Raw genomic sequence first — 17,852 nt, forward strand, 5'->3', positions numbered from 1 at the left:
CTCTAGCCAGGCTAACTCAGAAAAAAAGAGAGAAGACAAATTACGAGTATCAGAAGTGAAAGAGGAGCTATCACTACAGATATCATGGACATTAAAAGGAGAACAAAAAAATACTATTACCATCTCTATACCTACAAATTTGATAACCTAGAAGAATGGACTGATTTCTTGAAAGACACAATCTGCCAAAATTGAGACAAGAAGCAATAGACAGTTTCAATATACTTGTATCTATTAAACAAATTAAATCAACCTACAAATTTGACAACCTAGAAGAATGGACTGATTTCTTGAAAGACACAATCTGCTAAAATTGAGACAAGAAGAAATAGACAGTTTCAATATACCTGTATCTATTAAACAAATTAAATCAACACTTATTAACCTTCCAAAACAGAAAGCGCTGGGCCCAGATGGTTTCACTGGTGAATTCCACCAACCATTTAAGGAAGAAATTATATGAATTCTTTACAACCTCTTCCAGAAGAGAGAAGCAGAGGGAATAATTCCTAACTCATTCTATGAGGCCAGCATTACCCTAAAAGCAAAACCAGACAAAAATATTACAAGAAAAGAAAACTACAAACCAAATACCTCTTATGACTGTAGATGCGAAACTCCTCAATAAAATATTAGCAAATTTAATCCAACAACGTGTAAAAAGAATTATACACCATGTCCAAGTAGGATTTATCCCATGTATGTGAGGCTGGTTCAACATACAAAAATCAATTAATATAATCCATCACATTAAAAGCCTAAGAAAAAAATCACATGATCATGTTAATAGATGCAGAAAAAGCATTTGATAAAATCCTACACTCATTCATGATAAAAACTCTCAGCAAACTAGCAATAGAGGGGAAACTTCTTCAATTTGATAAAGAACATCTAAGAAAACCTACAGCTAACCTCATACTTAGAGGTAAGAAACTAGAGGCTTCCCTGCTAAGATCAGGAACAAGGCAAGGATGATCCCTCTCACCACTCCTTTTCAACACTGTACTAGTAGTCTTAGTAATACAGTAAGACAAGAAAAAGATAGAAAAGATATAAAATAGATTGGGAAGGAACAAATAAAATTGTTTTTATTCACAGATGCCATGATTGTCTTTGTAGAAAATCTGAAAGAATCAACAAAAAACTCCTAGAACTAAGAAGTAATTACTACATGTGCTGCCAAAGCAAGCATGGAACTAATAATTACAGCAAGACTGCAGGATACAAGGTCAATACACCAAAGTCAATTGCTCTTCTATATAAACAATGAACAAGTGAATTTGAAATTAAAAACAGAATACCATTTACATTAGCACCCCAAAAAATGGAATAGTTTGGTACAAATCTAACAAAATAGGCAAAAAATTTGTATGAGCAAAACTTTAAACTCTGATGAAAAAAATTTAAAAAGAACTAAACAGAGAGATATTCCATGTTCACGGATATGAAGACTCAGTACTGTCAAGATGTCAGTTTTTACCAACTTGATCTATAGATTTAACACAATCCAAATCAAAATCCCAGTAAGTTATTTTGTGGGTATCAACAAAGTGATTCAAAAGTTTATATGGAGTAGCAAAAAATCCAACACAATATTGAAGGCTTGGAAGAACAAAGTTGGAGGACTAACACTACCCAACTTCAAGACTTAATATAAAGCTAAAATAACCAAGACAGTGTGATATTGGTGAAGGAATAGACAAATAGATCAATGGAACAGAATACAGAGCCAAGAAACAGACCCACATAAATGTAGTCAACTGATCTTTGACAAAGGAGCAAAGGCAATACAATGAAGCAAAGATAGTCTTTTCAACAAACAATACTGGAAGAACTGGATATCCACATGCAAAAAAAGTGAAATCTAGACACAGACCTTACACTCTTCTCAAAAATTAACTCAATGTGGATCACAGACCTAAACATGAAACACAATACTACAGAACTCGTAGAAGATAGGAAAAATCTAGGTGACCTTGGGTATAGTGATGACTTTTAAGATACAACATCAAAGTTATGATCCATGAAAGAACTGACAAAGCTAAATTTCATTAAAATTAAAATTTTCTCCTCTGGGAAAGACACTGTCAACAGAATGAGAAGACAAGCCCCAGACTGAGAGAAAATATTTGTAAATGACATAACTGATAAAGAACTGTTATCCAAAATATACAAAGAACTCTTAAAATTCAACAATAACAAAATGAGAAACCCAATTTAAAAATGGGCAAAAAGACCTGAACAGACGCCTCCTCAAAGAAGATAAACAGATGGCAAATAAACATATGAAAAGATACTCAATATCATATGTCATTAGAGAATTGCAAATTAAAACAACAGAGATACCACTTCCAATCTACAAAAAGGGCCAAAATCAAAAACACTGCCAACACCAAATGCTGCCAAGGATATGGAGCAAAAGCAACTCTCATTCATTGCTGGTGGCAATGCAAAATGGTACAGTCACTGTAGAAGACAGTTCGGCAATTTCTTACAAAAATAAACATATTCCTAACCTATGATCCAGCAGTCACACTCCTAGGTATTTACCCAAACGAACTGAAAACTTATGTTCACACAAAAACCTGCATATGGATGTTTATAGCAGCTTTATTCACAATTGCCAAAACTTGGAAGCAACAAGATGTCCTTCAGTATGTGAATGGATAAATAAACTGTGGTATATCTAGACAACAGAATACTATTCAGTGATTAAAAACAAACATGCTGGGGCCGGTCCCGTGGCCAAGTGGTTAAAGTTCTATGTGCTCTGCTTCGGTAGCCAGGGTTCACAGGTTTGGATCCCAGGTGCAGACCTATTTCACTCATCAGCCATGCTGTGGAGGCATCCCACATACAAAAAATAGAGGAAGATTGGCACAGACATTAGTTCAGGGCAAATCTTCCTCACCAAAAAAATAAATAAATAAATAAATAAACCCCACAAACATGCTCTCAAGGCATGAAAAAGATATGAAGGAAACTTCAATGCACATTATTAAGTGAAAGAAGCCAATCTGAAAGGCTGCATGCCATATGATTCCAATGATATGACATTCTGAAAAAGGCAAAACCACGGAGACAGCAAAAGGATCAGTGGTTCCAGGGATTAGGGGGAGCCAGGATTCTTAGACCAGTGAAACTACTCTGTATGATACTGTAATGGTGGATTCATGTCACTATATGTTTGCCAAAACCCACAGAATGTACAACACCAAGAGTGAATCCGAATGTAAAATGGACTTTGGATCATAACGGTATATCAATATTGGTTCACTGATTGTAACAAATGCACCACTCTGGTGGAGGATGTTGACAGCAGGGGAGGCTGTGTATGTGTGGGGGCAGAGGATAAATGTAAATCTTTGTACTTTCTGCTCAATTTTGCTGTGAACCTAAAACTGCTTGAAAAAATAAAATCCATTAGAAAAATCTGTGAACTGAAACATACCATTCTGACTTTTCTATTTTATTCTATTTTTTCTCTCAACAAATTTTAGTCACCTCCCAGTGAACTTACTTCATCATGTACTAATGGGCCCCTAAGGAAGTCAGCAAAACATTGTGCAAGGGCAGGGTCTCCAGCTGCCCTATGAAATCCATTTTCTACCCCACAGGCCATGTGCTCCAAATGCCACATTCAGCTTATTTACAATTAGAGGGCAAGATGACTTTCCGATTACCAGCCACCAGCCCAAGACTGGACTGGCCTCTGTAGGGGGCTGCAGTACCTGGAGGGAGGGTCTCCACGCTTTGTGCTTTCTCATCCCCGTTGCTGTGATGAAGATCTTTCATTTTAATTGGGTCAATTTCATTCCAGTCCTCCTAGAGGGAAAAAAAACACCAAATGAGTTGACTGGTTCTTCAAACACACTTTCATTCATCAGTTCAATAAACACTGAGTCTTATGATGCCAGTGGGCACCGAAGATGCAATGAGAGAGAATTCCCATCTTCAGGACCTGCATCTCAGAACTTCTGCAGATAGTGGAGACGGAAAGGGACAAAAGCATGGGAATGACTTTTTCCAAAGAAGGATTTGCATTTCTCTTCATCTTACATTTTTATTGCGTATCTATGGGAAGGAAATAGTCTGGAAAATCCCAGGGCTTTGAGGATCTGTGAAGGTGAGGAAGGGAGACAGGGAAAGCAGATTAAATAAAATAATTCAATAGTGGTTAAATTAAAGCCATTAAAATCAGGGTAGATCTCCAGACATCTTAGATGGTTTAAGGACATCCTAGGACCCAACAGCACCTTTGAGCTCTCCTCAGAGGTTAAATGATTTGTTTAATTCCACTGAATAACAGTGGCAAGAGGAGAAAGGACCTGCCAAGCTTTTCCTAGGGCTTACTCTAATAGGACTGCCAACGCAACAGAGCTGCAAATTAAGGGCTTAATGTGAAATCAGAATAAGATATAAACTGGCAGAATTTATTCAACTCATCTGTGCAAACAATTTACTCTCATCTATCCACATTAAATCAAACTAAATACAACTCCATGACCACAGAATTCCAAACAGATTTTTCAACCACTTGAAATTTGATTTCTGTGAATATAATAAGAAAGGTTTCTTTATGTAACCAAAAACAGAAATATCCTGCGGCTGCTAAGTCTCACATAGATTTCTGTGAGCTGGCCATTGTCAACTGGCCATTTCCCTGAGCGGATGCTATTAGAAAGATCTGCAGCAATAAGCCCTCCCTCAGGGGAGACCCAACCAGTTCTGTAGGGGTTTGTTAATTAGCATTCCTCCAGACCGGCATAGGCTGCATGTGCTGCAAAAGTGGACCACCGGAGACATTTTGGCTCTTTAAAATGTAAAGTGAGAACTGCACAAAGGGTAATCCTCAGGGGCTGGGCCAAATCATACATTTCTTCCCAAACGTAACTTGCTCTGCTAATAATCTGCATTTTTACTCAAAAGGACAGTAATTAAAGAGAAACAGTGCCTAAGCTTCCTCCCTCTAGAGGCCGGCTTTGCGACTTCAGCTGCTTCTGCAGTGAAGTGATCCAGCTGGGATTGTCCCACCAGGGCCATCATGGAAACCATGCACAGGGGCACCCAGGGAGGAAAATGCCACTGCAGACACAGTGGGCCAGTGAGAGGAACCATCCTGCAGTCCTAGCTCCACCCCTCATGACAAGGCCTTTCTCAGGCCTTCCAGTGCCCCAACTTCTGGGACTTCTCCAGATCCTATCCCACATTGTAATGTATGTATGAACATGCATCTGTATCCCAGTTTAAATATTTTTTGCTGAAAAAAAAATTGAAAGATATTTACAATTTGGCTTTTGAGGTTATTTGGTTATAACTACACTTTCAATTTACCACTGGCAATCCTGGCAAATTCTCTTACTCTCTTACAGGAGTAAGAGACTCTAACCTACTAACCACCTTTACAATATCAGGAAATATGTATGAACACTAAATTCAGCAAGTAATGAAGTTACTAGAGTCACACTGTGTAGACTTTTAATTAAGCATTATTAATTTTTATTTTGTAGCTTGCTTGTGGCATTTTGTGGCTAATAATTTTTTTTTCTGCAGGCATCTGACCTACTACACACACTGGCTAATGGATCAAACCACTTAACCTTGTACTTGAATAAAATCAAAAGTGAATGTTGCTGGTGGGGCCGGTGACTTTTTCTACATGTAAGAATCAAGGCATTATTTATAGTGTTCACCAAATCAGCATTTGCAAGTCAACCATCAACGTTTTCTCAGAAAATAAATGTTTCCTTCTTCTCATGAACAAGATTGGCTAGTCCATATGTAACATTCCTTAACTTCTCTTCCCCCTCCCAATCAACCATGCCAAGGCCGGAGCTGAGGACATGCCATACGACTAGGGCATGGCAAAGTCCCAAGCAGGTGAAATAATGCTGAGTGCCATTTATGAATGCCCACTACACACCAGGCATTGCACATAGATACTTTCTCATCCCTGCAACATCTTGGCATTTTATAACTCCTATCTTACAATGGGGAGACAGAAGATGAGAGAGGATAAACAATTTGTCCAGGTTACACAGCAGGTAAAAAACTCAACCTGGCCCTTTATAAATCAGGATGGGGATGGCAGCCCAGGGCTCAGTTTAAACAAAAAAAGAGTTTAAAAAAAAAAGAGCCTGATTCTCACAATGTCATAAAAGGAGATCATTTCTAGGAGGTCATTCACAAAGGATGGCTTTGTTCTGGACTCCCAAGTCAAAAACTGCAAATTACCAAGTTAACTACCTGCTCCTAGAGTGAAATGATGAGGAGGAGGAAGAAGAAAAGGAGGAGCCACCTTGGTTGCTAACACTCATAGAGCATTTACCAGGTGCCAAGCCCATTCTAGACACTGCACATACATTAATCTTCCTGACAATGCTAGTACCACTGCCATTTTATAGATGAGGAAGCCGAGGCACAGGAAGTTTAAGTAACACACAATACATAATGAAGCTAGATTTGAACCCCAGGGAATTTAGTACTGGAGTCCACGGTCTCAATCATTCGACTGTATTGCCTTTAGATAAAATAGCATCCCCCTCCACCAAATATATAGTCAAAATTAAAGTAAAACAATGTAGAGAAAAAAAAAGTAAAAAAATGTATTAAGCATCCATATCAGAATATGTCTGATCACTCAATTCCTGATAGTTCAAGGTGGTTGATTGGATTCACTGGCTGAGACAGTATCCAAGTACAAACCACCACCTGTTGACTGCTCACCTTTCCAGACACTTGTCATTTTCCACTCTCTTCTTGTTACCCCAACCCACGGCCTTTGCTGGATATTAAGAAAGTCCCCAGAGATACACTGGGGACAAGGCAGCTTCGCTTTGGTTGAGTGTACAGACCCGAAACAGACAAGCATTCAACAATGACAGCACAGCGTCACACGTCCTACACAGCGTGGGGGCAGGGATGCCGTGTGGAGGGCTCCAAGTCTGTGTATGGGAAGTGAGACTTCAGCAGAAATCTGAGGGAGTCAAGAATTGACCTGGCAAAGAGAAATGATGGGGGGATGAGGGTTCCAGATGGAGGAAACAAAAGGAAAGGTAGAAAATGGGAAGCCATGGAAATGGCAAGATATTCCGAGACTTGAGGCTTGTTTTCTAGAAACATCACTTTGGCTGTGCTGTAGGGGAGCAGACTGGAGGGGACAAAAGAGAGGCCAGGAGGCCATCAGGGCAATGCAGCAACAGAAAGTGGTGAGCTGGCTCCAGTCCAGGTCCTAGAGATGAGGAGGGGAGAGGCACAGCCAGGGAATGCCTGGAGGAGGGAGAGAGGAAGGAGGAATCAGACATGGCAGGTTTGTGACTTGAACATTTCACAGATGGAATGACATTCAGCAACAAGAAACATGAGAAAGTTGTCTGGGTGGGTACTCAGTGGTGCTAGGAAATCAAGGTGAGTTTGTTTTGGAAATGCTGAGGTTACTGAGAGATACTGATAGGAGGTATCTGGAAAACAGATGGAGACACACGTCTGGACTTCTGGAAAGGCATGAGACAATTAAAACTACTGGTAAGCATAAGAAGACCATCCAGGGAGTGTGAGCCAAGTGAGAACAGGCAGTAGGAGACACCAACATTTAAGGGACAAGTGGGACACATGGCACGTTGGGAAGAGTCTCACCCTAAGAGCCAGAGCCTGGGGTTCTAACCCTGGCTTTTGTCAACAACTGTGGGGGTCTGACAAGGTCACCTCATTTCTCCAACACTGGGATGCTGGGCTAAATGCCTCAAGGTCCTGGCTTGCCCTGGTATTCCTATGTAGCGGACCTACTCAGCACTCCATTGTACTTCCTAGCTGTTTCACACATTTGATATCCAGAAGCATTTTAGGTCCTTATAGGGGCAGGAGGGCTGTGTGACATGTCTTTTGCGTATCTACAGTACTAAATGTGGCAGGGGTCTCTTTAGGGTAGTTGCTCGACAATAAATGCAGTTGAAAACAAACCCCTCCCCCTACTCACTGATTTTACTGGCTTTGCCCACTTTGTAGTGGAAGCTTTTCATTACAACAATCACCCTCCCAGATATTTACATACATTATAAGACTTATTTATACCAGGGGCAGCTCCACTTAAAAACAGCAATGTACTGAATGCAAATTCATGGAGAAGGCTCTGGCTCCCAGTACCCACTGGTATCCAGGAAGTGCTACCAACTGGTTTGTTTGTTTTCTCCCTGTTAAGAGAAAATGATGCAGTGGCAGACAGGTCCTCTTTTTTGTGACAATATAAACTGCTGCTGAGATTAGGGGAGTAATGATGTGGTTTGATACTGGGTCAAAAGTTGCAGAGAATTCAAAGCCTGTGATCCAGGAGGCGTGCTTTTATTTCCCAGAATGCAGACCCATCTCTGCTTTGTTTCTCCTGCCCTCCAAGGAGGGCTGTTGACACTGAATACATAATGACTAGCCCACAGACAGACAATGCTCAGACAAATGTAGACAAGGGCGGGCTTAGTGTTCTGACAGAAAAGTGAATTCTGTCAGGGAAATTTCCAGAGGTCTACGATTCTCCGCCAACTAAATTAAGAAACATGGAGTGGGGAGCATGCTGCTGTCTTCACTCAACTTTGCCATTTGGACCACAGTGTTGGATGCATCCACATGCAACCTCCAGAAAGACGTAGAGAGCCTCATCTACGGCCCTGAGATTTTCACTTCCTTGTTAAACAGCATTTGAGCCAGAAAATGCACACTCTAATTCCTGTCCTCCTATTTACTAACTGACCTAAGTTGGTAGTTACCATTATGAGATATTTGATTTTGGTTAGTTTTCCCATTCTAAAAACCCCAGAAACGCACTTTGCCCACATTGTTCTTACAAATGCATACAACAGAAGCAGTCTATTACCTGAAGCACAAATGGAATTAAATCAGGCCAGGAATGAGATCGGATAGAAATAAGTGACTGAATGATATCTATTTATCTACCATAATTAGAGTGTATAGCAGCCAAAATTCACCCCATTTCTAAGTAGATAAAAGAGCAACGACTTTTAATAAAATGACATTATTTTCAGAAAAGTAAACCCAATTGCTTGGTTTACTGAATAGTTACGATAAAAATTAAGTATAAAATAGGTTTCATTATTAAAAGAAAATTCTCCATTATATTCCCAATATGACCTGTCTCTGTTTCAAAATAAGAATAAATAAACAAAGAGTGGGTTTAGCTTTTGCCAGAGACAAAGTGTGAGTCACTTTGGAAGGAGGGGCTGTGCTAAGGTGAGGAGGCTGTGTAAGCTGCTCACCGAGTCAGAGGGATGGCAGCAGGAAGGCCGCTGTGGGGGAAGCAGAAGAGGTACCATGGCTGGAAGAGAGCAGCCCCTGAAGTACTAATAGTTTGCCATCAACTTGTTAACGGCACTATTTAGTCCAACCCTTCATTCCCCAGATGAGGAAAGAGATCTAGAAGGGCCAACTGACATACTGTGTTATCAACTGCTATAAAACAGATAACCTCAAAACTTAGTAGCTTAAAACAACAAGCACTGTTATCTCACACGGCTTCTGAGAGTCAGGAACCTGGATGGTTCTGGTCCATGGTCTCTCATGAGGCTGCAGGCAAGATGTCAGCCAAGGCTGCCATCATCTGAAGGTCTGAGTGGGGCGGACAGGCTGCTTGCCAGACTCACTCACATGGCTGTTGGCTAGAGGCCCCAGTTCCTCATCACAGACTCATCCACATGGCCGCTTGAGTATCCTCACAACATGGCAGCTGGCCTCCCCCATGGTAAGTGACCCAAGAGAGGGGGAAAGTGGGGAGGGAATCGGCAGAGGGGAAGACAGACAGAGGGAGAGAAGATGATGCTAGGATTCCTTTTATGACCTAGTCTTGGAAATCATACAGTCATACCACCACATTCTATTCAACAGACGGAAGTCACTATGTCCAGGCCACACTCAAGGGGAGGAGAATTAGATCCCACATTTTGAGAGGAAGACTGTCAAAGAATTAGTGAATATATTCTGAAACCATGACAGTTATGAATGCCATAAGACTTGACAGGGGCAGAGATGAGGCCAGAATATTCCAAAGGTAGACAGAACACTGATGTTATAACGGTTATTCATGTGTGGAGGCTCTGAGGTGCTGAGAGTCCAAGAGTTGAGTCACAAAAGGGGCAAATCTGTGCAGTAAAAATGTCATTTCATTCTCACACTGACCTCTTATCCACAGTGCAATATAAAGACTAGTATCATCTAAGATAACATGTTTGAACTATGAAAAAACACCAAAATAAATATGCTTATAAATATAAAACTAAACCATAAAAAATAAATGTATATTGCTAAATCATCACAGTCTGTCTTCATAAAATTTAGACGGCTAGCATTATATTTGTTAACAAAGATAAAAACATCACTGTGGAAGAAAAAAGAAAATAAATAGCTTGTCTTTAATCTCCCCTTACTGAAATACATTTTGTCACTGTTAAATTATTTCAGCTGACTAGACCATATGCTCAGAGGCAGACAAAGTTACCAAAAATACCATCAGAATGACTACTTGACTCCTTTCTCACCAGCTGTCTACTTTTCACTATTAGTTAATACTGTTCACTAACTACCACCACCATAACCAATCCACAGAGCAACATTTAAGTTTTGGGGGGAAAAAGCCAGGTTGCCAAATCTGTTAAAAAGATGTGATATTTCATATTTCCAGAGCTCATTTCTTAAGAGCACACTGCCAAGCTAAGACACTGATAACAAAACTGCTAACCTGAAAGCAAATTTTTAAGAGTAAACTTTGTTGCCTGCTAAAGACCAAAACCTCCCATTAAGCCAGTATTCTCACTATAAAGTGATCCATGGAGGAACCCCAAGCACTATTTATGGTTTCTAATTCTTCAGGGTGGGTGTCCCACCAGGGCAATGCAGGGGAATAATCCATAGGTCTTACAGAGGATGAAGAAACCTGCTGATATACAGTGTTACTATCTAAGCTTCTACTTTCTAAATAGGGTGTGTGACCATTAACAAATTGACTAACATAATTTTAACTCACTGGGAAAGAATGATTAACATAATCTTGATTTAGGGTTCAATGGCCACCAGCTATGTTAGTAAATATTACCCAAAAACCGTAGAAGGGTTGTCCTAAATCTATTTTTCTAATAAGGTCTTTATTTTATTAATTACGAATTCTTCTTTCACAAAGGATTTGTGCAAGCAGAACACCATCAGGCATCATTAGCCCAATTTACAGATAAGTAAACACACGGGGAAAGGTGGTTGATGCAGTACCACCAGAGGTCAGGTTCCACTTTAACCTGTTCCAAAACAGTGTCTCTCCCACAGCTCCAAGTCTTTCTCTTAGAAGGTTATTTAGATGTGCTCACAGAAGCCAAATGGAGCGTTCACATCCATCGCCTAACGTGAGTGACATGTGGCAGGACTCTGTACAGGGACCTGCACCCAACAGCAGGGCACGGCCTGCCAGCCAGTTCCAGGATGCTGGATGCCACAGGAGCCTCCTTCCCTCTGCGTTCTGCCTTGGGGCAGGATGGATGGTGCCAGTCAGGGATGTTTGATCTCTTAACCCGGCACACTTATTTACACATCCATTCTCTGCCTTCAACAGCTGGGACATTTTCCACACTATTCCAATAAGTGGTATTACAACATGGGCTGCAGATGTCCCACTATCTTATTTAAAAGCAAAAGGATAGAGGGTAAATTAGTTCAATCTGACTGGAAAGCAATTTGGCACCACATATGAAGAACTAAAAAGACACTTATAACCTTTAAGCTGAGAAATCTCATTTCTGTGAATTTAGACTAATGAACAAACACACAGTAAGGAACAAATTTTATGCATGAATTTTGAAGTATTGTTTATAAGAGAAAAAAAGAAGAAACTTAAAATATTCACCAATAAGAGGTTGGTTAAATTATGTTATAGCCCCTCAAAAGAATATTACGGTATCATTAAGAATCATAATTATAAAGATCATACAGCCATATGCAAAATGCTTATACATTAAATGAAAGAGCAGGAGACAAAATTTTATGTACACAATGAAAGAACTACATAAAAATATGTATCCATATGCATTAGCTTGGAATGAAATGCACTAAAATAAAAATGGTTGTGTTAGAGTGGAGAATGATGAGCACTATTTCTACTTCTCAAACTTTCCGTCATATTTTTAGCTTCATGAATAATAAATTTTAACACAGACATGTTTAGGTTGGAACTTGAAATCTACGCAATATTTCCTATCATTGAGGCATCATGGCAGTCTGGCCTGAGGCTATGAATGCAGCCCAAAGCAGCTTGGGGAACCCAGTGGCACAGGAGCTGTTTCTAGAAAACAGGTACAAGGTCAAGGCACTATTCTAGAATGCAGGGAGATCCCCCCTTTCCTCAGGAATTGGAGAAAGGGCCAGAAAGGTCCCTGCTGTCCTGGGCAGGGTTTGACACTGCCAGATTCAGCTCTGACAGGCCTATTGAGGGGCCCACCTCTTGTGTATCCATCCCTTTCCCTACTGAGTGCTTTTTCCAAGAAACAGTCAACGAAAGACCAAACTGATCTTGTGTGCTTATGGCCACTGCTGGCACTGAACTATTAAACTAAGGGATATGCTAGACCCTTACTCTGAGTTCACAGGCAACTACATGCACACAGAGAGAAATCAGAGCACATTCTTCTCCCAGGCCGCCCATCCCTGGATCAATTGCCCTTGTTCCCCCAACATGGGGCAATGGAAATAACGGTGACAGTGCCGCCACCTCCACAGCACAGACATTTACTGAGAATTTCCTGTGTGCTGGGAGTTGTGGTATAGCAGTACGTCTGCTATTTCAGTCATTGCTTACAGCATCATTGAGGTGCAGTAGTAATGTCCCCATTTAAAAGACAAGAAACAAATCTCATCTCAAAAAGAATCAAGGGCATGGAGCAAATAGGCAGTAGGTGAGCCAAGGTCACACCCAGGTCTGCCTGGCCCAGAGTCCACGTTCTTTCCACAATGCTAGGCCAGTTCTGGGATGGACAACTGACCTCAGGCCCACCCAGGTAGTCAGAATCCCTGAATCCAGCTCACCTACCTAAAGTGCCCGGACCACGGCAGGTTAGGCAATACCTGGGGCTGCCCACCCTTCTGCTGCTCTGCTCTGACTCAACTTCAGAAAATTATAATCTTACACTAATATTTGTTTTCAAAGGCTGCTTTTCCTGCCCACACACTTTATCTCATTTATTCATAATGAGAAGGTGATTTGCTGCAAGGAATTCAGGCTTTGCAGGCAAATTCAAATTCCTGCTCTGGAGCTCAGAGCAATAGGAATCATGTTTTCTACCCATCATGATGCTGCAAGAATTACATGAGATAACATGTATGATGATGATGCCACCAGGGTCTGACACACAGTAGGTTCTCAATAAAAAGTGAGCCCCTGACCCACACAACAGCCTTATGAGTTGTAAGGCACATTTTATAGCAGAGAAAACTAAGGCACAAAAAATCATTTTGAGTTACCCAAGACCGCACAGTTTTATGATATAACCGGTCATGAGCCTTCCTTCCACTGTAGATCCAGTCTGTGGAACTCAGAAATCACCACCAAGATATGCTGGCCCCATAGAGTTTGTTCCAAGTGGTACTTGCATCTCACCTCTACTGCGTATCAAGGTCTGAGAATTTAAGAATCTTTTTTTACATAGTTTGCTTTTTTTAAAAAATGCTGAGTTCCAACGAGCCTGTTAATCTGTTAATTTATTCTCTGTAAGCCAAAGATTCATGTGTCCCTTGGCTTTAAAACTAGAAAGAACTAGATTCAAATCCAGGTTTCAGAACTTTATAAATTATCAATCCTTTTACTCTCAGGAGCATTATCCAGAATGCTAGACTTTGAGAGGTTTAGAGAAAGTCTACGTGAAATCCTTGGAACACAGATGTTCAGATACAGGAGCCTCATGGTAACACCCTGAGGATGTGTTGGACCAGCTGAATTAAGTGCCAAAGGGAACTCACTAGAAAGTTGGTTGGTTGCAATAAACAGCAAAGTTCACTTGAGTCAAATCAAGCAGAACATGCAAACTCACTTTCATTCATGTGTACACAAGCTTATGCAACAGCACTATAGTCCTGAATCTTTCCAGCAAACCCAATGAACTGAGAGTGCCAGGGTTTTTTTTATTTTTTAAGAAATTTTGCTAGTGAGTCTTACCAAAGGTTTATACCCTATATTCTTCCAAAAGGGATTAGGTAGCTTAAAACAAAAGATCTAAATAGAAATACGAAAGAAATGGAACATCAACATTGAGGAAACAAGGAAGCAAAAACGCTGCAGTTGACCTGAATTTTAACTCTTAGCTTTGTAGAGATGGAAGTAAATGGAATAACAGGAACAAGAATTAAAATGCAATGAGAATCAGTCATGGGACAGAAGAAATGGTTGCAAGTAACCTGCCAAAGGCAAAAGGTAAAGTAGTCCCCCCTCACCTGCAGGGGATCCGTTCCAGGACCCCCAGTGGATGTCTGAAACCGTGGATAGCACCGAACCCTACATATACTATGATTTTTCCTAATGGGCTAATGAGCAGGTAGCATATACACCATGGATACGCTGGAAAAGGGATGATTCACGTCCCAGGTGGGACAGAGCCAGAGGGCGTGGTATTTCATCATCCTACTCAGAACTTTAAAACTAGTGAATTGTTTATTCTGCAATTTTCCATTTAATATTTTCAGACTGCATTTGACCATGGGTAACTGAAACCAAGGAAAGAGAAACCCATGGATAAAGGGGGACTACTGTATGTGATCAAGTCAGAATCTCAATTCAGACCAGCCTCCGAAGGCTATGCTTCTCATCATTCAAGTGAGGTTAGAAGAACCATAAGAGAGACTGAATTTCTGGAGGAAAATCCTAGTATTTGCCATGAATATAGTGGATTTGGAGTAATGGATTGTGTAGTAATGGATTAAAAATGGCTACATGTCTTTGCTACTTCTCCCACAGGGAGCTGTAGTGGAAGGCCCCTCCCCTCATGGACTCCGGGCTGGGCCATGTGACTGACTTTGACCAACTGGATGTCAGCAACCACGAAGCAAGGAGGGACTCATACGTGCTTGTGTACTGCACTTACCCTTTCAGAAACCTGTCCTGAGGCCACCATGGCTGTAAGGAGGCTGACCTAGGCTACTGGTGCTTAAGAGGCCATTTGGAGAGCTGAGGCACCCCAGACAGCTCCCAACAGTACTACAGTACGTGTGAGTGAGGCCATCTTGGACCAGCCAGTCAACTCAGCTGCCACTTGACTACAGGGACACGTGTGAGCCCCAGGGAGAACAGCAGAAGGATTGTCCAGCCAACTCATAGGGTTGCGAAAAGTCCTAAGTCATTCCCGTTCGAGGCCACTAGGTTCAGGGTGGTCTGCTAGGCAGCAAGAGATAACTGAGACAAGGATGTGGGATGAAAAAATATAGGAAATACTCAATAACAGCTTTACAGTAAACAGGAAGCCAATTTTATATGGCTGTTGTCCATAAAAAATTTGGAGGTACGATATGAAAGGGCAATTCAAAGAATTCTGCATGGAGCAAAACCAGTTCTATCCACACAGTTTGAGCCAATAGCCCTCACTTTGGATAATGTATTCCCTTCGGTAAATACAAGAAAGGAGCTGGGAGAGCCTGTGCATCAGCAGGGCTAAAAAAGCGTTTGAGCTTGAGAAGTCACCTCTGCTATAACCAGGTCATTCCTTTAACAAGTATTGTTCTAAATGTTGACTATATGACAGGTCCTTTGCTGGAAAGTAGAGATGCAGAGGTAATTACACAGGGTCAGGCCCTGCCCTTAGGAGCATCAGAAGGGAGGTGCATACAAGGCGTGGCGTGTGTCCTTGGGACATCTAGACTCTCCTAAGGCTCAAGCTTCTGTTTACAGAACGGGGACAGTGGTTAATGGTCACGGCATAGGATTTGTGCAGGCTCTTGGTATAGTGCCTGACACATGCTACATGTTCAATAACATTCGTATTGTTATTAATATTAGGATAAAATCTTGACACTAATAGCTGTGATATGGAAGATGGCTTAGAGAAGTCACTGGTGGGAGGAAGTGAGGAGGGACTATTAGGAGATGACAGTGGTCATTCTGGAGAAGAGAGATGAAGGTCCAACCAGCGAGCAGGGACTTAGGACATGGAGCCAGGAGCCAGGGAGGAAGCACTCAAGAGGGACAGCTCCTGGATTAAGAACACACCCCCAAAGGGCTGTGACTTCAGCCTCCCTGTTGACACCTCCAAAACTCTCGGCAAACTGCCGGTCAAAAGGCAGGAATGGAAGGCATGTCAGCTCTGACAAGTAGGCTCTGCCAAGGGCCTGGGAAAGTTGGCACTCCCCAGGATTCCAGTTCCTCAGAGGTATCTTGGTCCAACAGGTCCCTGATGAAAAGGGATTAAAGCAAGAGGAGGCCCACTGTGCCCAGAACCAGCCAGCCTGTAGGTGGTGGGGCAGACTTCAGCGTTTTCTTCTAGAACTGACCAATATTCACTTGGCCCTGCTCCACAAAAAACATCCAATTCACAATTTCACTATGATTCAGTGGCACAGCCTGCCCAGTCAGAATCAAGATGGCTCTGGGTAATCCAGCACCCTGAGGCCACAAAACCCCTCAAGGGTTCCTGAAGACTCTGTGTGGGCCTCATGCTGGTTGTGGCAGCATGGAACAGCCTCAGGCCCAAGCATAGAACAAAGTGATGGTCCCTTCCCTGGTGAGAAAAGTCTGGCCCATGTGGTTGCAAACTAGACTTCAGTTTTTTCTGTTTTCTTCAGACCCAGCCAAAATGCAAAGCAGGGATCCAAATAAAGAAACAAAATAATGGGGTGACTTTCTCTTGCTGACCTCAGTCTCATACGCATACTTTCTTGAGATCTTTTTAATAAACTCAAGGGAGTGCTACACATTTTGAGAGAAAAGTAATAGAAGAATTCAGCATCATGTGCAAATATGAGAAGTCAGGTGCATTAAATGTTTTTGTGGACAAAGGAGCAACTATTAAGAGAGACAAGCCAGTTCTCCAGGTAAATAAAATAACACATTGCCAGGAGCCAAAAGTCCAGGGTGTAGGGTGCTCTTCCCAGGGCTGGGTAAACTCAGAGAGATGTTTGCAGATTACAAGTTAAAGAGGGTGCTTGTTGGAAAGCTCTATTCAACCATTGCTCTTTGTCTCCTCTCAGAGCAGTGTCAGCAACCTCACCAGACACATGGAAGCTGCCCCCTCACCCACTTCAAACATCTCAGTCAGAACAAACAAACTGCTGGGCAGGTGATGGGAATCCGAACAGCGTGGGTGCTGGCGCTGCTCAGAAACACACCTGTGAGGCTCAATTCTGTCACCAGTTATTGATAACTCTGTGTATAAATGAACAAAGGCTTTCAGACAGTGTTCATCCAACTGACTTGGAAGCTGATTGTACAAAATCTTTATCTGTGATGAGGATGGCAACACACAGGAGCTCCCAAGGCAGAGAAGAGAATGGGCCCTGAAAGGATGCTGATTCACAGTCTGACTTGAGTTGTATGGCGGAAGAGACAAGAGGAACCCTTCCAGTAGGTCAGGCTGGCTGTCTAAGGGGGTGGTTGGAGCTCTGCGTCCCCAGCTGGCTGCTTCTGTTCTCATGTAAAGAGTGGGTTCCCTGGCTAAAAATATTTTGCAGTCCATCACCCAGTGGGTAAAGTGTGGCAATGTCTCAGGAGGCCGAGCTCTCACTCCTATCTTGGGCATTTTCCCAAAACAAATGTTGGCGCCATCATGCCTTAGCTTCCCCATCTCAAAGACAGGTGGCACATCTTAGTGAGGGCCTCAAGTCTCCTCTGTTAT

General features: G+C 41.8%; 1 protein-coding gene across 8 annotated transcripts in view; it reads right to left on the reverse strand.

The window, feature by feature from the left end:
* The window catches only part of GALNT2 (polypeptide N-acetylgalactosaminyltransferase 2), a 198,447-nt gene that overhangs the window by 100,613 nt on the left and 79,982 nt on the right, over positions 1-17,852 (reverse strand). For 4 of the 8 annotated variants that reach the window (XM_023646249.2, XM_070228192.1, XM_023646248.2 and 1 more), the window contains one exon: positions 3,732-3,825. In XM_023646249.2, the coding sequence (XP_023502017.1) occupies positions 3,732-3,825 (94 nt within the window). Of the gene's footprint in view, positions 1-3,731; positions 3,826-9,515; positions 9,849-17,852 lie in introns of those variants that run through there. The other 4 variants (XM_070228190.1, XM_070228166.1, XM_023646250.2 and 1 more) reach the window with 4 other exon arrangements.

The sequence above is a fragment of the Equus caballus genome, chromosome 1 (assembly GCF_041296265.1).
Source record: "Equus caballus isolate H_3958 breed thoroughbred chromosome 1, TB-T2T, whole genome shotgun sequence".
NCBI classification, from domain to species: domain Eukaryota; kingdom Metazoa; phylum Chordata; class Mammalia; order Perissodactyla; family Equidae; genus Equus; species Equus caballus.